General features: G+C 39.3%; 1 protein-coding gene across 4 annotated transcripts in view; it reads left to right on the forward strand.

Moving 5' to 3' along the window:
- Positions 1-23,695, forward strand: part of STK4 (serine/threonine kinase 4) — a 122,184-nt gene that overhangs the window by 21,405 nt on the left and 77,084 nt on the right. For all 4 annotated transcript variants that reach the window (XR_011248277.1, XR_011248276.1, XM_069548637.1 and 1 more), the window contains 3 exons: positions 1,869-2,006; positions 5,470-5,598; positions 6,712-6,898. Coding sequence is in view for 2 of the 4 variants with exons in the window: in XM_069548637.1 (XP_069404738.1) it covers positions 1,869-2,006; positions 5,470-5,598; positions 6,712-6,898 (454 nt within the window). In the remaining 2 variants the exon portion in view is untranslated. The remainder of the gene's footprint in view (positions 1-1,868; positions 2,007-5,469; positions 5,599-6,711; positions 6,899-23,695) is intronic.

The raw sequence follows: 23,695 nt of genomic DNA on the forward strand, positions 1-23,695 counted from the left end.
CTCTCTTTTTTGAGGGACAGAAATGGAGAAGGATGGGAAGATTTACTGGCTTTATTTTTAGATTCAAATAACATAATTGAAGCTGCCTATTGCAAAGAGTTTTATTTTTTTTTAAATCTGTACCTTTTCTATTGGAAACTCAATAAAATAATTTTACAAGCATACCTTATGTTACTGCACTTTGCCTTATTGGATTTTTACAAATTGAAGGTTTGTGGCAACACTGCATCAAGAAAGTCTGTCAGGGCTATTTTTCCAACAGCATTTGCTCACTTCATCTCTCTGTGTGACATTTGGTAATTCTCACACTATTTTAGGCCTCTTCATGATGATTATATTTGTTATGGTGATCTGTGATCAATGATCTTTGATGTTACTATTGCAGAATAACTCCCTGAAGGCTCAGTTGAAGGTTAGCATTTTTTAGCAATAGAGTAATTTTTAACTAAGGTATATACATTGTTCTTGCGTGGAGAACCCCAGGGACGGGGGAGCCTGGTGGGCTGCCGTCTATGGGATTGCACAGAGTCGGACACGACTGAAGCGACTTAGCAGCAGCAGCAGCATACATTGTTTCTTTAGATATAATATTAGTGCATACTTAATAGACTACAGAATAGGGTAGGTCTAACTGTCATATGCACTGGGAAACCAAACAATTCATGTGACTTGCTTTATTGTGATATTCACTTTATTTCAGCAGTCTGGAATGGAACTTGCAATATCTCCTGTAGTTTTCTTTTTTGAAATCGTAGAATTTCAATGCAATGTAGTGGGCCAGCTTTCAGTTTTCAAGTATGTAGGTAGAGTTGGCGTGGCTTGGAGGTTGATGAATCCCTTGTGATTTGGGGGGACTTCTGGTTTTATGACCTCCTCGCAGTCACCACTTGCATCCAGTGGTGGGGGTAACTTTCAGGAAGCAGGGACATTTGACAGCTGAGGTCATTTTCAGGATATCGATGTTCTTAGAGCTCGTCTTTCCAATTTGAAAGGCAACATGGTCAGCAAAAAACAAACAAAGCTCACCAGATATTGTTTCAGTTCAATTTGGTCCCTCAGTCCTGTCCGACTCTTTGCGACCCCACGGGCTATAGCACGCCAGCCTTCCCTGTCCAACACCAACTCCTGGAGCTTGCTCAAACTCACGTCCCATCGAGTCGGTGATGCCATCCAACCATCTCATCCTCTGTTGTCCCCTTCTCCTCCCACCTTCAGTCTTTCCCAGCATCAGGGTCTTTTCCAATGAGTCAAATTCTGTGCATCAGGTGGCCAGAGTGTTGGAGCTTCAGCTTCAGCATCAGTCCTTCTAATGAATATTCAGGACTGATTTCCTTCAGGATGGACTGTTTATTGTTTAGGGGACAAGAATACATATGCCAGAGGGGGAGGGAGAAAAGAGGAGGAGGGTGTAGGAGAGCTCTGTCAGATTCTCTAATGCAGCAGTTCCCAACGTTTTTGGCACCAGGGACCAGTTTCATGGAAGGTAATTTTTCCACACTCTGGTTGGGGTGGGTGTGGGTTTCAGGATGATTCAAGCACATTACTTTTATTATGTTGCTGCTGTTCTGACAAGATATGGCGCTCAGGTGGTAACGTGAGTGATGGGGAACGGCTGTAAATTCAGATGAAGCCTCGTTCATCTGCCTGCTGCTCACCTCCTGCTGTGCAGCCTGGTTCCTGGGGACTCCTGCTCTAATGGTCATACTTCCTACTTTGAGAATCTTAGATTTTCGTTGCAATTAGGATCGGCTTATGGAGGAGAAGAGGAACATCATTTTATCAAACTTCAAAATTATGTCTAGTCATATTTTTATTGGAATATCACTTTTATTTTGCCAAATCGGTTTTTTTTTTTTCTTTCCAACCAGGCCATCTTCATGATTCCTACCAACCCACCCCCCACATTCCGAAAGCCAGAACTGTGGTCAGATAGCTTCATGGATTTTGTGAAGCAGTGTCTTGTCAAGAGTCCGGAGCAGAGAGCCACAGCCACTCAACTCCTCCAGGTATGACTCACCCTGGGATGCTGCCTCTCTCTCTGTTTCATTCACAGGTTATCCATCCAAGATGCTGTTGACCCACCCACATGGAGATGGTGAAGAGCTGTAAGATATTCCTTGCCTCCTGTGAGGTTTGAATGTAACTGCTTAGAAGAGACATAGAAAAGAATGTTAAATCACTGAACAGGACAATCATGCAAGAAAATACAGGGCTGTATGGGATCAGAGAACAGGAATTGGCCTTTATTGAGCACCTGCTGTGTGCTGGGTCCTTTACATGTTGTGCCATTTAATCCGCACATACACCCTGTGAGAGAGAAGTGTTATTTTACTTCTACAGATAAGAAAACAGAGATTTGGAGAGGTTGGCTCATTTAGAGCCACTTGGTTGGTAAACAGCAAAGCCAGGCTTAGGAGCTAAGTCTTTTTGACTCCAAAGCAGGAGTGCCATACCCAGTTCTGGGAAAGAACTGGGATCAGTGGTAGGTCCACCATTTTGAACTGGTGATGCCAGGACTGCTTTCCTGGAGGAGGTAACTTCAACCTTGGGCCTTGAAGGATGGGTGGAATTTGGCAGGCAGTATGCTTAGTCAGCTCAGACACTAAAGAATCTGCCTGCAGTGCGGGAGACCTGGGTTTAATTCCTGGGTCAAGAAGATCCCCTGAAAAAGGGAATGGCAACCCACTCCATTTTTCTTGCCTGGAAAATTCCATGGACAGAGGAGCCTGGTGGGCTACAGTCCATGGGGTCGCAAGAAGTCAGACACAACTGAGTGACTAACGCTTTCACACTTTCTTGCTTAATATTTAGGAGCTTGGATTCTGGAGCCTGACTGCCCAGGTTTGAATCCTGGCTTCCTGTTTGCTAGCTCTGTGACCTTGGGCAAGTAACATAACCTCTCTGTTTAGTTTTCTTATCTATACAGTAGAGATCAAGTACCTGCCCCATAAGTTGGTTGTGAAGATTAAGTGATACAATATGTGTGACTTTGAATAACATTTTCACATATTAAAGATAATATATTATGAATTTGACATATATCTATTATTGAGCTAGGCCAGTGTTTTTCAGTCATGTCAGATCCATTGCTGCCTTATCAATACAAATTTTTTAATACTTACTATCTTTTTGGAATGAACCTCATAGATACTAAAATCCACTTACGCCCATTAATTTAAAAAGAATCAGTGTAATATCTGTGATATGATGGAGAAATATAAGGGTAATTATTTATAATAAAGTAATATATGTGTCAATATAGAAATGCTCCAGCTTTTCAACTTAGAGATGTGATGAAGTAATCGGACACCTGTACCTAACATCATGAATGAGTTTAAATTTAAGAGCAGTAAGAAGAACAGAAACCTTTCCATTCAAGAAACACCAGAACATGAGTGGGTGGATACTAACAGAAGTTTAATGTTAAGTAATAACAGAGCAGCCTGATTTGTATAAGAGATAAGAGGAGGGAAATCAACTTATGGACTTGCCCAGTGGAGAGAACCAGGAGCTAGTTACCCTTGCAGATGAGCTGGGTTCTTTTTCTGAGTAGTGGCAAATTCTTTTCCTGCCTGGATGAGGCACTGATACAGTTTTATAGAAAAGATACCTCCCATATTTTAATCCCATCACACGTTGAGGCATCCTGTCCACTTCTAGAGTTCTTGCAAAGACCTTGGAGCCCATATCTTCTGATGGGTGGTGGGGAACAGAGAATGGATTGCAGATAAACACTGGGGACAGTACTAGAACAAGTTTGGAAAACAACAGCAACCCCCACTCTTCCAGAAAGGAGTTTTCCTGTGTAACTTCCACAGCATAATTTTTTTTTTATTGTGTTACACAGGCAAACAACAAACTTGTAAGATGGTATTAATGTTAAAAACGTTAAGCCTAGGATGGATGATCAACAAGGTCCTACTGTATAGCACAGGGAACTGTATTCAGTATTCTGTGATAAACCATAGTGGAAAAGAATATAAGAAAAGAAGGTATGTGTATAACTTAGTCACTTTGCTGTACATCAGAGATTGGTACAACATTGTGAATTAACTATATACTTTAAAAAAACTTAGATAAAAGGACTTCCCTTGCAGTTCAGTGGTTAGGATTCTGCTCTTTCACTGCCAAGGGCCTGGGTTCGGTCCCTGGTTGGAGAACTAAGATCCCGCAAGCCACATGGTACAGAAAAAAAAAAAAATCCCCAAAGTTTTAACCTTTTTTCTATTGAGGAAAGTCAACAATATCCCTGTGTTTCAAGTGCCTTTGCAGATGCATAATACTTGGGCTGACATCTGCTACGTATTTGTGACCAGTTTTAGTATTTCTGCAGTAACTACCTTTTGGCACTAAAATCTTTTTGCATATGCACGCACGCTCAGTCATTCGTGTCCGACTCTTTGCGACCTCATGGACTATAGTCTGATAGGCTCCTCTGTCCATGGAATTTTCCAGGCAAGAAAACTGGAGTGAGATGCCATTTCCTCCTCCAAGGGATCTTCCCAACCCAGCGATCGAACCCAAATCTCCTGAATTTTCTGCACTGGGAGGCAGATTCTTTACCACTGAGCCACTTGCGAAGCCACCAAATCCTTTTTACCCAGATACACAGTTGGAAATGCTATAGGACATTGAATAGAAAGAATAAGCAGGACGAGTAACCTATTCAGTGATTTCTAAACAGTGTCTTTATCCCACCTATGTCCCCCTCTCTGAAATCACCTCCCAAATCACCAGACTGTGCTTATCTGTTGAAAAACTGTCAGTGTACACGATCACTGTGTGTCTGTACTCTGAGATGTGCAGGGGGCGTGAGGGATCTGCACGGTGTATTTTTGTGCGGGACGACTCTGCATTTTGAATGAGATTGCTTGTGTCTCTGCTTCCTGTCCTGTGTCCCGTGTAGCTTGTGTTCTCTAAACATCTTAACCGTAAGCTCCCTACACATTTACAGAGCTTCCTCTAGGGGGTCGATGCCAGCCTGTTGACACTCTCTAGAGTTGCTAGAAATGGAGGAAACATTCCAGCCAAGCCAAAAAACACCTGGGCAACACTGAATGTGCCTGCTCAGAGTTATAAAGTGAGTGTGAGTTCAGTTCTGTCGCTCAGTCATGTCTGACTCTTTGCAACCGCGTGGACTGCAGCACGCCAGGCTTCCCTGTTCATCACCAACTCCCGGAGCCTACTCAAACTCACGTCCATTGAGTTGGTGATGCCATCCAACCATCTCATCCTCTGTTGTCGCCTTCTCCTCCTGCCTCCAATCTTTCCCAGCATCAGGGTCTTTTCAAATGAGTCAGTTCTTCGCATCAGGTGAGAGTGTGAGTTAGGGTTGGCTGTTGCCCAATGCATAAAGAGAATGATTAGATGCACTGGTTGATGCAGCAAAGACTATGGAGGGCCTCCTCTGTGCTGGCTAGTATTTCGGCATCAGTGCCACATAAACCATCTTCAACTTTCTTGTTGAAGCACCCGTTTGTCAAGAATGCCAAAGGAGTGTCCATACTGCGGGACTTGATTAATGAAGCCATGGACGTGAAGCTGAAGCGCCAGGAGGCCCAGCAGCGGGAGGTGGACCAGGATGAGGAAGAAAACTCTGTGAGTGCAGGCATTGCGGTGGGCCTTGGGCATTAATGCTTGTCATTTTGTGATTGTCAGCCAGGTAAGACGAGTCAGTTGTGGGGTCCGCCTGGAGCTGGAGATGCTCCATGCCCCACCGGGTCCTGTCGTGGACCAGGGCTTGCTGGATGGATGTTTGTTCTTCTCCCAGTGCTTCCTGAGACACTTCCATATTTTATTCTTTTGCCTCCATATCTTTTCTTCTGTTTAACTTTTTATTCAGGAAAGAGAACATTCAGGTCTGAGACTGGGTTTTTCTGTGCTCTTTTGGGGCATCTAGTATCCATACTAGCTATGTAGACTTTACACTGATAAACTCTCTCACAACCCTCAGATTCCAAAGGTGTGTACCTTAGCTCCTTAGAGCAGTGTTAAAAAAAAATATGCAGGTTAGATATGCGGCTCTCATGTGGATAAATGTATGCTTTCCTTTGGTTGACTAGGAGTGTTCTCATGGACTACAGCTTTTAGAAATTGTGAATCAATATACTGTCCACCTGTAACATATATAATGGTGACTCAGTGGTAAAGAATCCACCTGCCAACGCAGGAGACGCGGGTTTAATCCCTTGGTCAGGAAGATCCTCTGGAGAAGGCAACCCCACTCCAGTATTCTTGCCCAGGAAATCCCACGGACAGAAGAGCCTGGCGGGCTCCAGTCCATGGGATTGCAAAAGAGTCAGACACAACTTAGTGACTAAACAACAATGACATATTTAATACTGTACACCAACTACGCTTCCCTAGTATCTCAGAGGGTAAAACGTCTGCCTGCAATGCGGGAGACCTGAGTTCGATCCCTGGGTTGGGAAGATCCCCTGGAGAAGGAAATGGCAGCCCACTCCAGTATTCTTGCCTGGAGAATCCCATGGACGGAGGAGCGTGGTGGGCTACAGTCCACAGGGTCGCAAAGAGTCAGACACGACTGAGCACGGACATGACACCAACTACACTTGAATTAAAAGAGTGTTCTTAGTTCTATGAGTAAGGCTCAAATCCAGAAATATTTGCAGCAAGATGAATATGAGTAATGCAGGGAACTCGATCTTTTTAATCAAATTAGCCCTCATTTGAGATTTCCTCCTTTTCCAGGAGGAGGATGAGCTTGACTCTGGCACGATGGTCCGAGCAGCAGGGGATGAGATGGGCACCGTCCGAGTAGCCAGCAGCATGAGTGACGGGGCCAATACAATGATCGAGCACGATGACACGTTGCCGTCCCAGCTGGGCACCATGGTGATCAACACGGAGGACGAGGAAGAGGAAGGCACGATGAAAAGTAAGGCTCTGATTAAACAGACTAACTTCACAGGCAGACCTGGTGCATTCCAGAGAAAGCAGATTCTCGCGGTCCACATGGACTCAGTCTTGAGGCTCCACTCTGTGGCTGCAGTCTAAGGAGCTAGAGCGTTGGAGCCTTGGGGCAGCCGTGGAGGGTTCGAGGAGGGAGAAAGCTGGCTTCTGCAGTCAGAGGCAGGGAAACAGCAGCGGTGAGGATTGACTTTCGGACCTGAACGGCCATTCTCTAGTTGAATGTCATCACTTTTTTTTTTCTTCTTTTCCTTTATCTGCAGAGGCAAGCACATACATTGCTTTTTCTTTTTTCCTCCCAAAGTGATTATTTTATTTTTAATTTATAGTGTTCATTGTTGATTTAAGTGTTTAGGTGACTATTCATATGGCCCAAATCAATAGTTCCAGTGGTTCTACATCTGGTCCAGCACTTGGTATGGGTGGTCTTTGTCAATGTAGACCATCTAGCTGGTGTGTTGTGGTATTTCATAGTGGTTTTAATGTACATTTCCCTATTGACTAATGCTTTGGAGCATACTTCCGTGTAGTTCTTGGTCATTTGTATCTCTTCTTTTGCTTCTCCCCCTTCTTTGTATGTTGTTGTTATACATTTTACCTCTAGAGTAGAGCATACATCGTTGTGATGCGTAGTTCAGAGTGTAGTGAAGCTCTGAGCTATTTACATACGGATGATCTTCAGTCTGTTTTCATGATCTTACTCTGTGTGTCTAAATCAGGTTTATGAATTCTCAGTCAGCATCTTAAGGATGGGAGTGTACAAATTGAAGAGTCCTATCAGTCACTTGTGGTTTAAACACGCCTCTAATGCTGCTGGTCCTTTTTCTTCAGCCTGTGACTAAGGCCTTATACCTGTACTCAGTTCTCATCGAAGGGGGCCTCCCCTCTCCTTTGAGTTCTTTTCTTTTCCCCTTTCTCTCTGCATCACAGACCAAGTCACAGAGGATAGGAATTTGGGAGTACAAAGTAGTAATAATAATAATTGAGTTGAGTTCTAAACATACAGTGTAGCCTAAACTCTGTGTAGGTTTAAAGCATTAACTATCTATGGTCTTTCCATCATTGGTTTTTTTTTTTTGGTGCTTCATCTTTTAAAACTTCTGAGTTTTAAACTTCTAAATCAGGGATTATTTGGCAAACTATGGTCCACAGGCCAAATCCAGCCTGCCACCTGGCTTCAGCAGTTAAGTTTTCTTGGAATACAACCATGTCCATCCCTTTGCTTATTATCCATGACCGCTTCTGCACTACAGAGCCAGAGCTGAGCAGTTGTGAATGGGACCAGGTGGCCCCCAAAGCCTGAAGTGTTTGCTGTCTGGTCCTTTACAGACAGAAATGGTTCTCTGACCAGTGCTTTAGCCCTGCTGCTTTGTGACTGACTGATTCATTCAGGAAACTTCTCTTCAGTGCCTGCTGCTGTATCCCAGGTACTTTGCTAGATGCTGAGGATGCAGCAGAGAATGAAGAAACAGTCTGTGCCCTGAAAGAAGCTGTTGTCTAGTCTGGGAGACAGACCATTTAATTATACTTCAGCATATGAAATGGGCTTTAAAGCAGAGGTAATCTGAGGGTGTTGGCAAAGCAGAGTGGAAGAGTATTTAATTTAGGCTGGGGATTACTGACAAATTCCTGGAGGGAAGAGGCGGGGAGGTTGGCAGTGAGTAGGGTGGGTAGAGATATGCCCACAGAGGAGGCCGGTCCACAGAGTCCAAGAGGCCGTGAGTTCAGGGGAACCGCAGCCGGTTTATCGCAGCTGAAACAGACTGTTCCAGGGCTTTGGTTCTCAGGCAGCCCCCTGGAATTTTCACCTTCCAGGTCTGTGTATTTATAATCAGCCCTTTGTTTCTGAAGGGAAAGGTTTTCTTGTTTTCTTTTTTCTAGTTTGGGGCCCGGGCTCACCATGTGTGTGACTTTGGGTCAGAATTACACAGATGGTGAAGTAGTCCCACTGCCGATGGATGTGTAAACCGCTCTGACTTCTCTGGAATGTAGTGCGCATCAAGAGCTTAGAAAGTGCACACCTTTGACTCAGTAAACTCCATTTCTAGGAATTTGGCCCAAGAAAATAATTGAAGATCTAGGCAAATTAATATTCCAGCTTTATAAAAGTAAAAAGATAAATTAACATGTTAATATGTACATGAAAAAAAAAAGGACTGAAAAAAAAAACAACCCAATCAAAAGGCTAGAGAAAAATCAACCAAATATTAAAAGTAGGTAAAGGGATTATAAATAGGTATTTTCAACTGTATTTATTTTCCAAGTTATTTTCTAGAGTTATTCTCAGAGGAACAAAATACCACCAAAAATACTGCTGATATCATAGTGTATCCTGTAAATTATTAATAGGACTTTGAATTGTGCATTGCCTTAATCTTTGTTTTTTTTCCTTCTTCTTAGTCTTGGACTGTTGTTTATGGCCTTAAAAATGGATAGTTGCAAAGAGTTTATGGGCTTCCCTGGTGGCTCAGATGGTAAAGTGTCTGCAATACGGAAGGCCCGGGTTCGATCCCTAGGCCGGGAAGATCCCCTGGAGAAGGAAATGGCAACCTACTCCAGTATCCTTGCCTGGAAAATCCTATGGACAGAGGAGCCTGGTAGGCTACAGTCCATGGGGTTGCAAAGAGTCGGACACGATTAAGCAACTTCACGAAGAGTTTATAAAAACCTTTTCACTCCCTGCTAGTCTCAATTCTTACTACAAAAGTGTTCTTAGGGTATATTTCATCCCCTGGATGAAAGATTTGGTGTTCCATAAATTGTCAAGTGAATGCTATGTACTAAATTTAGTTTTTCTTTTGCTCTTTTAAGTAGCTAGCCTATGTAATTTGTTAGGTTTGTTTGTTTTGCAGTAATGAGCTGCTGACTCCTGGTTCTTTTCATTGACTCTAAATGCTATATCGTCTCCTTGTTTTAAGGGCTTTAATTATGAAGATGATTATAATCCCTATGTAATATAACTTGGCTGACCCATTAATGTGTGTGTGCACGTGTTATGGAAAATCTGCCTTTTTTTAATTTAAAGAATTCATTTTGTTCCAAATGTAATTGTCATATTTTAAGTGCTCATTAATTCAGTGGGTTGTTTGTTCAGTTTCTGAACTTGGACAGTGTTATCATGTCTAATGAGAAACATGCATCTTTTATTATAGCCATGAGGGAAAAACCCACTTAAAAGCCTCAATAGTCACAGCTAAGTGACATTAAATAAACTTTGTTCACAATCTGTTTCAGGTTGTATAATTCAATTTTTGAGTCACAAGTTAGATTTGCCACTTCTTTTGAGATCTTTACTCATTACTTTAGGAGTTGTTGAAACTTTTCACTATGGAAAATTAAAATATTTTTAATTTTAATTTTCAGAATGATGTCATAACCTCTGTGGACATACAGCCAGTTTCAAAAATGACTCACTGCCCATCATATTTCTGCCTTATGCCAAAAAAATAGCAAGCTGAATTAATTTAAAGCAAATCTCAGACATTCGACTGCTCCTTCAGAATTGATTTTTAAACATTAAAAGGAGACCAACCAAGGCTGACTCAGATACTGTCTGTGTTATGTTGAACAATTCTTTTTCCTTGTATGGGCCTCAGTGCCCCTATTCAATAAAAGCGGAGTTATCAATCGTATATTTTCCCTTGTCCCTGATAGTTCTACTTGTCCACATGTTTATAAAAATTATAGAACTCATGACTAATACAGAACTGAAGTTTCTGCAAGTTTAAATTTTGTGATAATAAATAGGCTTTCACTTACTACCTTAGAAAAGGTTTGATATTTCAGTTGCCTCTATTCTCATTTACTGTATTAAAAATTATTTATGTCAGCAGTATTCTAACAGTATCGATGCCCTCTCACAAAAGAAATTGGTTCACTCCTAAGTCCTCTCATTCCAGCAGATAACTCCTGTTCTTGACCATATGCCTGTATAGTTCGTTTATGATAATAATTTGCCTAGATGTTCTACTTTCTGATTATTTTCTGCTGGAAAAGCATATACATTTTCCATGTTGTTTGCATAGTCCTTTTTATATTTATCACACTTAACTGTTTTTTTGTCGTTTCCCCATTGCTGGGCGTTTTTTCTGTGTCTAGTTTTTCACTATTATAAATAACTCTGCAGGGAACAAACATCCTACATATAAATTTTGCCTTCCTTTTAATGTTTCCTAGGAACAGTTTTTGTTTGAATAATTATTTAAACAACATCATGTGCACGTTTGCCATATTGTCCTCCAGAAGGTTTGTACCAGTATACATTCCACAAGGATTAATAGCAATTATTAGTATCCTTTGTTTCTTCCCTGGACAGCCAGCTATTTCCCTTTTATAGTTTCTATCTTTTAAATCTCTGTGTGCCACTTTTTGAGTGTTTTCTCTGGATTTATCTTCTAATTCTGAAATTCTTTTTGGAGTCATGTCTAATCAACTGTCTGACCCAGGCATTGTGGTTTTTTCAGTAGCTAATATTTGTTTATAGTCATATGACTAGTAAACACTGGAGTTGGAAATTGAAAGAACTCCCAAGTCTATGGGACTTCCCTGTAGCTCAGATGGTAAAGAATCTGCCTGCAATGCAGGAGACCCAGGTTCAATCCCTGGGTCAGGAAGATCCTCTGGATAAGAGAATGGCAACCCATTCCAATATTCTTGCCTGGAGAATCCCATGGACAGAGGAGCCTGGCGGGCTACAGTCCGTGGGGTCACGAAGAGCTGGACACAACTGAACGACTAAAACTATAAAGGTTCTTAATCTTAGTCCCAAAGTCTATGCTGTTTTCATTCTCCTGGACTTTGGTTTGTTTTGGAATTCTTGTGTTAATGTATATTGTGTATGTGTGTACACGCACATACGCACACACTCAATTGTGTCCTACTCTTGGTGACTCCCTGGACTGTAGCCCGCCAGGTTCCTCTGTCCATGGAGTTTTCTAGGTAAGAACACTGGAGTGGTTTGCCATTTCCTTCTCCAGAGAATCTTCCCCACCCAGACCCGAGGCCCCTGCCATGTCTCCTGAATCGCAGGCAGTTTCTTTACCCCTGAGCCACCAGGGAAACCATATTGTGCATTAGATCCATAATATAAACCTATCAAAATTCATGTTAAGACTGGTGTTGACTTTGAGGAAATTCCAGAGATACCTTTTTTTTTTTAAGAAACAGTTCTTTTTATATATATATTAATTGTACCCAAGAGGATAGATGTTGTAACTGGTAATAATAGTCATTAATGATTAGGCACTTAATATCTACCAGGTGTGGTGCTTAATCCTTTGTAAGCATCTCATATATTTTAATCATTGCAGTCATGCTGTGTGGTTTTTCATAGCCACCTCCACCCCTTTCAGAGCAGCAGAAACTGAATTGCAAAGCGATTAAGTAACTTGCTCGTGATTACATAGTGAGCAACAGAAGAGCCAGGACTTGAGGCCAGATGCATCTGATTTCCAGGCTCACACTCTTAACCATTATGTGACCCTGGCCCTCAGCAGAGCCCCTTCATTAAGTTGTGGAGGGACAGGATCAGGGCGTCTGATGGGAGGTCTCAGCTTGCCACGATCCATGCTGGCAGCTTGAGTAACTCACCTCTCTACGTGTTTCCCCAGGATTTCCAGAGGCAGAGAGCACAAGGTTTTCTAAGGGGACCCGCCTCTGATGATTCTGTTAACATCTGAGGGATTATGTCTTGGTTGTGTATGTCTGACCACCGTAAAGAATCAGATTGCTGTTGGAGGGAGGGTTGAAGCGGGGTGTGATATGATTGCTTTATGAGAGACCCCAAGAACAACCTTTCACAACCACGAAGGTAAATCATGGCCCACCCTACTTGGAAAACCCCTGTCTGGATGAAATACCAGTTTGGGGATTTGGGTAGGCTGCTTCTGTGTCTGTGTCAGTGGGGTCTTTTTTTTTGCATAATGACTGGAGAAGAACTTTTGCCCCCATGATTTGAAGTTCACATTCCGGAGATGACTTGCGAGGGCTCTGTGTCAGTGTCCCGGTCCTCATACTTTCTCTGCACCAGTAGAGGGAGCTCTGTCATAGGTTATGAGTTTAAATGGTATTCTCACTTGTGTCCACAAATCCCCTTTCTATGGAAGGCTTCTTTCTAGATCAAGACTGTGATTTATTTATTTTAACATCTATTTTAAGTAACTACAGCAACACTAGGGCAATGTCTTTCTTTTATTTAGGTAGGAGTTTGAATACCTCATGCTTGGCAAAGTTCAAGAGGAAAGTTGGTCAGAACATCTCAAAATAGTTTAAACTTTTCCTGTCTCTTCCCAGATTTCTTGGTAGACCTTAACCAGAACTGAGGTGTTCTTCCTGCAGCGTGGTACCATGCATATAGTTTTGAAACTATCATCTGCCAAAGTGACCCTAACAAAGTAACTGAATATATATATATATTTTTTAAAAACTTAAAATTCAAAAAAAAAAAACAAAATTCTTCTGCAGAAACTGACTTGGGAAAAGTTATATTATGTATCATAATAAACATTAACAATGACAGTTTATAGCTTTTCTTGTGTAGCCACTTTAGTTTTCTTCTAATTTATTTCTATATTGACTTCACAAATCTAATACTTTCTTTGAGAGTAGATGTTGTCCTTTTTTTTTTTTTCTTTCTTTTTTTGTTACTGGTTTACAGTGGTTCTTTGTGTGTTGGATACTAATTTTTCATCAGTTATATGCACTGTAAATATTTTTTCCCAGCTAGTGACTCGAGTGCTTTTAATTTTTCAGGCTCTTTTTTTAGAAAGCAACTTTTGTTTTCATGAAGTCACATTCGTCAGAATTTTCTTATACCATACGTTTTTTGTGCCTTCTGTAAGAAATTCTTAATAATGTATTTTTAAAAAATTAATTATATTTGGTGTATAGCTGATTTACAATGTTCTGTTAGTTTCAGGTGTATGGCAAAGTGATTCAGTTATACATACATCCATTCTTTTTCAGATTCTTTTCCTGTAGGTTACTACAGAATATTGAGTAAGATTCCCTGTGCTATATATAGTAGGTCCTTGTTGATTATCTGTTTTATATGTAGTAGTGTGTATATGTTAATCCCAGACTCCTAATTTATCACTCTTCCCTGGTAATCAAGATGTTTACGAGGCAATGCATGGTGATCATTTCATAATGTATGCAAGTGTCAAATCATTATGTAATATTTCTGAAACTAAAATAATGTGCCAACAATGTTTCAACTAAAAGAAATTCTTTGCTACTCAAATGTCTTAAAAACTGTCTCCTTTTTTTTTTTCCTAAAGGCTATAAAGTTTTACCCTCCACATTTAGGACTTTAATATAGCAAATGTTTTTAAAAATTTGCAATATGAGCTATAGTCATCTAGTTTTATTTCTTCCATGTGAAAGGTTTTCTTTTCCCTCCATTCAGATCTTTGGTCCTGTTATCTTCTCTTTCTTGCCTATCTATGAAAAATAAATTCTCCTTCTCCTACTTGTTTTTCTTTTCAATTACAGGTTACTCTTGAAATTTATATTATTCTTCCATGCAAATTTTAGAATCAGTCTGTGGAATTTTGTACAATGCCTCTGGGATTTTGACTGAATTGCATTGAATACACAGATTAATTAGGCAGAATGGCTATCTTTATGATGTTAATTCTTCCTGTTCGTGAACATAGTATATCTTCTCATCTGTTTGGCTTTTATCTTTTATTCTTAGATAACTTTATAATTATATCCATAAAGATATTTTAGATCTTTTTGTTAAATTAATTTTTGTAGATTATTTTATTTGTTCTAATAGGTTTTTTTTTAATGAAGACAATCTAATTGCATTCTTAGTTTTTCCTTTTGGTCTTTATACTTAATATATTTTTCTGTCTTAGTAAGACCTCTAAAAATAGAGGTGGTAGTGGGCATTCTTGTCTGATTCCTTATCTTAAAGAAATTTCTTCCAGTTATTTCCACTAAGTCATTGTAGTGGATCAAGTTAAAGAAGATTTTGTCTATTTCTAGTTTAAGAGATTTCTTTTTTAATCAAAATTGGGAATAAATTTTATTATTCGTTTTTTTGGTTGAACACAGCTATTCGGTTTTCTTGCTTACTAATGTATTCAGCTAACAGTTTTTTCTCGAAGTTCAGTTTTCTCTGTATCCCACAGGTTTCATATGTGGGACATTGTAAATATTTTTTCCCAGTTTGTGGTGCTTTATGCTTATTACATATTTCTTTCTTAACTCTTGAATTATTCAGAAGTGCTTTTTAAAAACCAAATTGTGTGAATTTTTTAAACTACTTATTTTTAATTTTCAGTTTCAGAGAATTATGGCTAATGAATATATTTGACCTAATATGTCAGTAATTTTTGTTAAATGTTGTTTGGGTGCCTTAGAAAGAATGTGTATTTTCAAACTGCTTGTAGGAATCTATATGTATCTGGTGGATTTGGCTTGTTAATTATCTTCAAATATAGCTATTCACAACTAATTCTTGATATTTGATCTTTTGGTTTCTGAGGGAGATATGTTAAAATTGTTACTCTGTGGTTGTGATTTGTCTATTTATTTTTGTTAATTTTGAGATTTTTATTTTTGGGGAGAGGTATTTTGTATTTTGAGGTTGCATTGCCCGATGTATATAGATTTAGAATTGTTAACTCTTCCTGAGAATTGTTCCTTTTATATTTGACTTTCATAACTTCCCTGAGATACACGTTTATCAGTTATGAACTTCCTGCCAAGCATAATGAGGAAGTTCAAGTTGAAAATTCAGCATCTTGTCTGAAGTCACCCTAGATTGCAAGCCTTTGGCTTCTCTCCTCACTGCATCTGGGATATAGGCCATCTTGTTAAAATTGTGAAAAGCCTGCATTTCTTACCTTTTGACACCTATTTCTTGGATCTTCAAACCTAAGACTTTTGTGATGTTGGTGTTTTGGGTTATCAAGACTCACAACTGTGATAAGATTCTATAGCTAGCCAGCTAGGTTGATTAAAGGATGATAACGCAGATGTAGTAAGATGTGCATTTAATCAAAATTGGGAATAAATTTTATTATTCATTTTTTTGGTTGAACACAGCTATTCAGTTTTCCTGCTTACTAATGTATGCAGCTAACATAATTTTTTCTCGAAGTTCAGTTTTCTCTGCATCCCGCAGGTTTCATATGTGGGACATTGTAAATATTTTTTCCCAGTTTGTGGTGCTTTAAGGAGGAGATGTACTCCTCCTTAACATTTGAGGAGTCTGAGTGAAGGTTATCTGGATAGTCTTTGTAACCTTGAAGGTTTTGTACATCTGGTACATCAGCATAAAACATTACATGATTATTAACTCATGATTTTCAGTTTTTAGAAATAAATCTCAGGAGGCTTAATTTGAGATATAAGTTTGAAAGTGGTTCACTTAAGAGTTTCCTAATAAAATAGTATCTAGAGGGTGTTGGTTTCTACTGATTCAGGTATTACATCTGTCTTTAATATTGATAGAAATATATGCTTCAGAAAATCAAGCATATCCCACAGGTTTATAAAAATGTTAATTAAAAAAATTAGCAGTCCTCTTATTGAAAAAATTTAGTGTCCATTTTTTAAATTGACGTATGGGTGTTTTACAGTGTCATGTTAGTTTCAAGTATACAGTAGAGCAAAGTGATTCAGTTATATTAATTATTAATGTATGTCATTCAAAGTAATATATTGGGCACTGAAGATCATTAGTAGTAATATGAAGATAATGAAATTTTGTTATATGTGAGTTTTTTTTTTGATGTGTACATGACACCACCCTTATGGCAGAAAGTGAAGAGGAACTAAAAAGCCTCTTGATGAAAGTGAAAGAGGAAAGTGAAAAAGTTGGCTTAAAGCTCAACATTCAGAAAACGAAGATCATGACACCTGGTCCCATCACTTCATGGCAAGTAGATGGGGAAACAGTAGAAACAAAGGTCCGTCTAATCAAGGCTATGGTTTTTCCAGTGGTCATGTATGGATGTGAGAGTTGGATTGTGAAGAAAGCTGAGTGCCAAAGAATTGATGCTTTTGAACTGTGGTGTTGGAGAAGACTCTTGAGAGTCCCTTGGACTGCAAGGAGATCCAGCCAGTCCATTCTAAAGGAGATCAGTCCTGGGTGCTTTGGAAGGACTGATGCTAAAGCTGAAACTCCAGTACTTTGGCCACCTCATGCGAAGAGTTGACTCATTGGAAAAGACTGATGCTGGGAGGGATTGGGGGCAGGAGGAGAAGGGGACGATAGAGGATGAGATTGCTGGATGGCATCACCGACTCGATGGATGTGAGTTTGAGTGAACTCCGGGAGTTGGTGATGGACAGAGAGGCCTGGCGTGCTGCAGTTCATGGGGTCGCAGAGTCGGACATGACTGAGCGACTGAACTGAACTGAATATGCAAGAAAACTGCTCCACCATTTCATCCTCAAGCAAGCATCTTTTCTTAAAGGAAGAGAATTTCTTCTGTTTTACTTCATCATGATCAAATAGGATATTATAATTAGGAGCTCAAATGAGAATTCTACTTCTGTACAAGAAGTATAGAAAGAATCCAAGCTTTTAAAACATATTAAAAGTATTTTGTCACATAAACTGTTATTATACTTTAATAATACTTTAAAGTATCTTTGAAAATAACAAAATAAATTATTTTTCAGAGGCAGAGATAACAAAAAAATCTTGGAGCAACTTGAGCCTGATTGGCATAAATTTGTAGTTTAGCAGTTAATGCTTTTGTCCCAGATGAAATGACAGGCCAAAGGATGACCCCTTAAATTATGTACCTCATGTGCTAAAGATTTGACACGCAGTGGTTCTCCCTTCCAAGACTCATTGGCTATAAATGGTTTTCTTGTCCTCACTACATTCCCAAGAGATGCGTGGTGGCTGGTTCCTCTCCTTATCTCCGGGCTGATTAGGCCACTGATTAGGCAGAACTTGGACAACTGAATTAAAAGATTATTTCCACTGACGCAAGCCTTTTAAACTAGACTCAGTGAACTAAAGGGAGGGACTGGATGATTTCTATTTGAAACTTAAATTTCTAATTGCGTTCTAATCTCTTGTTGTTTTTGTTGTTCAATCTCTAAGTTGTGTCCGACTCTTTGAGACCCCGTGAACTGCAGCACACCAGGCTTCCCTGTCCATTACCATCTCCTGGAGTTTGCTCAAACTCATGTCCATTGAGTCAGTGATGCCATCCAAGAATCTCATCCTGTGTCGCCCCCTTCTCCTCCTGCCCTCAGTCTTTCCCAGCATCAGGGTCGTTTCCAGTGAGTCAGCTCTTCTCATCAGGTGGCCAAAGTATTGGTGCTTCAGCTTCAGCATCAGTCTGTCTAATGAACATTCAGGGTTGATTTCTTTTAGGATTGACTGGTTTGATCTCTTTGCTGTCCAAGGGACTCTCAAGAGTCTTCTCTTGCACCACAGTTCAAAAGCATCAATTCTTCAGCGCTCAGCCTTCTTTATGGTCCAACTTTCACATCTGTACATGGAAAAACCATAATTTTGATTATAAGGACTTTTGTTGGGAAAGTGATATATCTGCTTTTTAATATGCTGTCTAGGTTTGACATAACTTTTCTTCTAAGGAACAAGCATCTTTTAATTTCAGGGCTGCAGTCATCGTCTGCAGTGATTTCAGACCACAGGAAAATAAAGTCAGCCACTGTTTCCACTTTTTCCCCATCTATTTGCCATGAAGTGACAGGACCGGATGCCATGATCTTAGTTTTTTGAATGTTGAGTTTTAAGCCAGATTTTTCACTCTCCTCTTTCACCCTTATTAAGAGGCTCTTTAATCTCTTTGAAATAGAATTTTATTTTTTAAAGATATTTTTGCTATGGGTCATTTTTAAAGTTTTTATTGAATTTGTTACACTATTGCTTCTGTTCTACATTATGGCTTTTTGTTTGTGAGGCATGTGGGACCTTACTAAGCTCCCTGACCAGGAACTGAACCCATAGGCCCTGCATTGGAAGGCGAAATCTTAACCATTGGACCACCAGGAAGTCCCAAAATGGAATTCTAAAGCATCATGGCATTATTAACTTAGAGCAGCTCAGAACTATGTTTTGCGTAAACTGCTGTGATAGTATTATGTGATAAAAACTTTATATATTCATAGTTTCCCAGAAAGTCCTAGGTCTCATGAAGGCATCTATTGTTGTTGAGTTTCCTCATGTTAAAACCAAAAATTTTCAGGATCTTGTTGAAATGATTTTATTTCAACACCATCCGTCAGATGCTAATTTCAGAGCTACATAAGATGGAATTCTTGACTCACAGCCTATTTTCTTTCCACCTGCAGTTTTTTTAAAAGAGGACTGTTATAACATTGCCTCCCTTGTGTGTTCTCTATCTCATTTTCTCTGACTCAGATTTTAATATTTGCAAGGATGGTAAATAGGACATAAAGTACTGCAGAATTTCTTTTAAAGCTTCTTTACTACAGTGACCTTACTGTCTGATTTCAGATCCCTTCAGATTGTTTAAAACTATCATCAGAGAGTATTTGTATTCTTAAAAATACAGTCCATAAATCTTTGTCATGCACAGCATCATATGAGAGTTTCAGATAGCATTAGTGTGCTTGTATGTACCAAAGCTAAAAGCCAAAACATGTAGTTTGGTTAGAAATGTATCTCTCAGTAAGGGTAGGAGAAAGAAAAAGGAGTAGCAGAGGGAACATTAATTTTTGTAATCAGAGTCTTTGGTTTGAAACTTTGCTCAGAATCTTACAAACTTTGTCAAGCTTTGGCAAGTTACTTCCTTTTTGGAGCCTCAGTTTCTTAGTCTGAAAAAGTGGAGCATGAAAGTTCCTATTTTGTCAGATTAAGATGGTAAGAAATACATATTTAAAATGCTTAGCCTAGAAAAGCTTAAAAAGAGTAAGTAGTATAGTATTTGATAGTATATGACAGTGGGTTTTTGGGTTTTTTTTTAGTATATGATGGTGTGGTTTTTTTGGTTAGACCTTCAAAAATTCCTTCAACCAGAGCTACATTTCTGCATTGTAATTCCTTTTTTCTTGCTAGTCGTGGTTTTTTTTTGTTTGTTTTTACTCTTGGTATTAATGGTATTTTATAAGTGCCACTTCTGTGGCACTGGCTTGAAGCTGACTGATCTAAAGGAAGGTCACCTGTCAGTTTCAGTAATGTTTTTAAAATGTGGAGCGGGGAGAGAAAGAGAGATTAATTCTAATTCCTTGGCAACAAGGTAACAGATGTTTTGAGAATCTGTTAAGTAGTACCTCAAAATATAAGACCGTAGATTTTAGAGGCTAGATTTTGGAGGCTAGGTTTTGGATCCTTGTGAACCTTCCTTTTTGAAGTTTCAAAAGGTTATCTTAATATTGTGGGATTTATTACCCACTTGATTTTTTTTCCATCCCTGAAAGATAATCTCTGGCATTCACTGAACATTTATCAGAAGCTCCCTCTAGGGTGGGATTCACAACAGAAGAGGAGAAATCTTGGTCTTTAGACTATTCTCACAAATAATTTTTGCACAAGTAATTCAAGGTCATCCTGCCAAAGCGGAGACTAAATCCTAATTGTTTGTGCAGTTTTTCTAATTATGTCCAGATGTCGGGCTCACTTTTATCTTTGGAAACCTTCCTGATTCTTGTGGGATGAGCCAAAAAGCACAGACACGTGGTGCCTGAAAATTCGTTCAAACCCCTCATGCCAGACCACATATTAGGATATGAAAGTACTGGATCTCAGTGTGACGTGGCTGAAGGGCTCAAGGCCTATATTTTGGGGAAGATAAGGTGCTGCTCCACTGGAGTTAAGTTGGTAAAGGAGAGCCAAGAATAGCCATTGGGGGAAAAATCTATTTTCCAAAAGAGGGTAGTTGTAATGAAGATCAAAGGGAAAAGTCCAAAAGATATACTTTGGCTCTTATGTCTAAGAGGCCGATAAATCAGTTTTGATCAGTTAGGGGAATATATTTTCCTGGTGCTCAAAGCTTTCCGACCTGCTTACCCTTGTTCCGTAAGAAGACGGAGATGCATTATGATCAAATTAAATGGTCCCAAAGTAAAAGTAGATGATTCCCTTACAAGTTTATGCTCTAAAAAAGATCAACTTGGAACCAGTATTTGTTAAAAAGGAATATTTAATCCCGACCAAAAAATATTTTTTAGGTCTTCACTATGTGCCCATACTGTGTAGTATATGAAAAACCGAATGAGACGTTTGCTGCCAACCAGGAATTTGTAGGTTGAAAGGGGATGATGACATTTGTCATTATTGTTATCTAACATGTATAGAGTGCCTACTATATTCTTACCGTTCTAATTCCTTATATATCTGGAGCTTTATCCTAGGTGCTTCTCATAGTGGTATTTATGGTGACGTCACTTTGTTAAGGAGGACCTTTGCAGAGGCAAGTAGTAATGTTAAGCCAAATACTGGATAAGTGATTCAGAAAAGTGTTAAAGGATTTGTGAGAACTTAGATATACAAAGAGATGGGAGGATGATATTCCATGCAGGTGCAGACTCAGAAAAGATGGGGTGTGTTACATATTAAACATTCAGTTTGGCTGAAGTGGGTGGGTGTTGCCTAGATACTGGAGGACCTTGAATGCCAGAGTAAGAAGTTTGAACTTAATCTTGTTGGTAATAGGGTAGTACAAAGACATTTTGATCAGAAAAGTGATATAGCAAATGTTTTTTTTTTGAAAAGAAATTCAGTTGGATGATATGGAGTTTGAAAAAACTAGGAACAATGAGACCAATTAGGAAATTGTTGCAATAACCACAGTATGGATCATTCTCATCTGTGAACCTTTTGTATCTTTTTGGGTATGCCGCCTCTATTGCTTTAGTCAGTAACACCTTGAAATCTGGGTTTAGATCTCTTTGAATAGATATATGGTAGCATACTAGACTTAAAGAACCAGAGCATCATTGCCCAGAAGTCAGTTTACATAGAGGCAATTACCAAAACTGGTTCCTAGAAGAGTTATTTGGGTTGGACTCCAGGGAACCTTGTAACTTATCATTCTGGCAATTCTTAGTGGTTTCAAAGAATGTTCAAAGGAATATGGCCACATACAGAAACTTGGATAATAACTTGTGCCATTAGATGGGTTAATACCTGTAAAGCACTTAGGTGCCCCAGTCTTGAAACCAAAAACCACACACATAATGGAAGTTAGATTAAAAAACAAAACAATAACCCTATGATAAGGTATATTATTCCATGCTAGAAGAAAACGTTTGAGAGATTACTTGAGTTGTTTTCATGTAAATATTTGTGCATGAAACAGAGAAGAAAATGTAGAGTTTTTCCAGTTCTGTAGTTTAGACCAGGTAGAAAAGAGTGACTATAGAAATTAAGGAAAAAGTAGATTAACCATCATGGTTTACTTAATGACAGTCTTAAACATGAACATTTCAAATGGAAGGGCATGAAGTTTAATGTCTAATAGATGGCCATTCCAAAGGAAAAGAAGGGCCTCAGTCTTTGTTCAAGCTTCTTCCCAGCTATGACTGCCTTGGCATTGTGTTATAGTTCATATAAATCCAGAAATATAAGTAAATAGAGAAAAGGGGTCCTTCTGTTCTTTTAATTGAGTTATTGATATAGAATCCACTCATTTAAAGTGTACAGTTCACTGAACTGTACACTTTGAGTCTATAATTTTTATGGACTCACCATGGTCTAATTTTTTTAATTTATTATTTTCTAATTGAGATATAATTCACATATAAAATTCACCATTTTAAGGTTACAGTTCTGTGGTTTTAAGAATGTTTTAGCAGGGTTGTGCAGTCATAACCACTGTTGAATTCCATACATTTTTGTTATCCCCCAAACCAATATCCTGTTAGCAGTCACTTCTTGTTACCCTTTTCCCCCATCCCAAGGCAACCATTGATATGCTTTCTGTCTCTTAAGGATTTGCCTATTCTGAAAATGGAGAAGGCAATGGCACCCCACTCCAGTACTCTTGCCTGGAAAATCCCATGGACAGAGGAGCCTGGTGGGCTGCAGTCCGTGGGGTCGCTAAGAGTCGGACGGGACTGAGTGATGTCACTTTCACTTTTCACTTTCATGCGTTGGAGAAGGAAATGGCAACCCACTCCAGTGTTCTTGCCTGGAGAATCTCAGGGACGGGAGAGCCTGGTGGGCTGCCGTCTTTGGGGTCACACAGAGTCAGACACAACTGAAGTGACTTAGCAGCAGCAGCAGCATTCTGAAAATGTTATATAAATGGAATCATGCAAAATGCAGCCTTTGTATCTGGCTTCTTTCACTTAGTTTATGTGTTCAGGGTTCGTCAATGTTGTAGCATATATCAATAGTTCGTTCCTTTTCATAGCTGAATAATATTCCATTTGTATGGATATACCTGATTTTGTTCAAAATCTAATTTTTGAACATTTTGATCACCCTCTAAAGAAACTCTGTATCCATCAATACTCACTGCCCCAATAACCCTAGGCAACCGCTAATCTACTTTTTGTCTCTACACATTTGCTTATTCTGAACATTTCATTTGAATAGAATCATAGACTGTGATTTTTGTGACTGGCTCCTTTTATTCAGCATCCTGTTTTCAGGGTTCCTCGATGTTGTACCATGTGTCTATTTCTTTTTTATCTCCAAATAACACTGTGTATCTGTATATAGATGTCACATTTTATTATTTCCTTCATCAGCTGATGATTTTTGGATTGTTGTGTCCTTCTGCTTTTACACAGCATTTTTCAAAGAAAACTAAATATAAGATACAGTTGCTTATGAATTTACCCTTTTGTGAACTTT

Source organism: Ovis canadensis, chromosome 13, assembly GCF_042477335.2.
Source record: "Ovis canadensis isolate MfBH-ARS-UI-01 breed Bighorn chromosome 13, ARS-UI_OviCan_v2, whole genome shotgun sequence".
Lineage (NCBI taxonomy): Eukaryota > Metazoa > Chordata > Mammalia > Artiodactyla > Bovidae > Ovis > Ovis canadensis.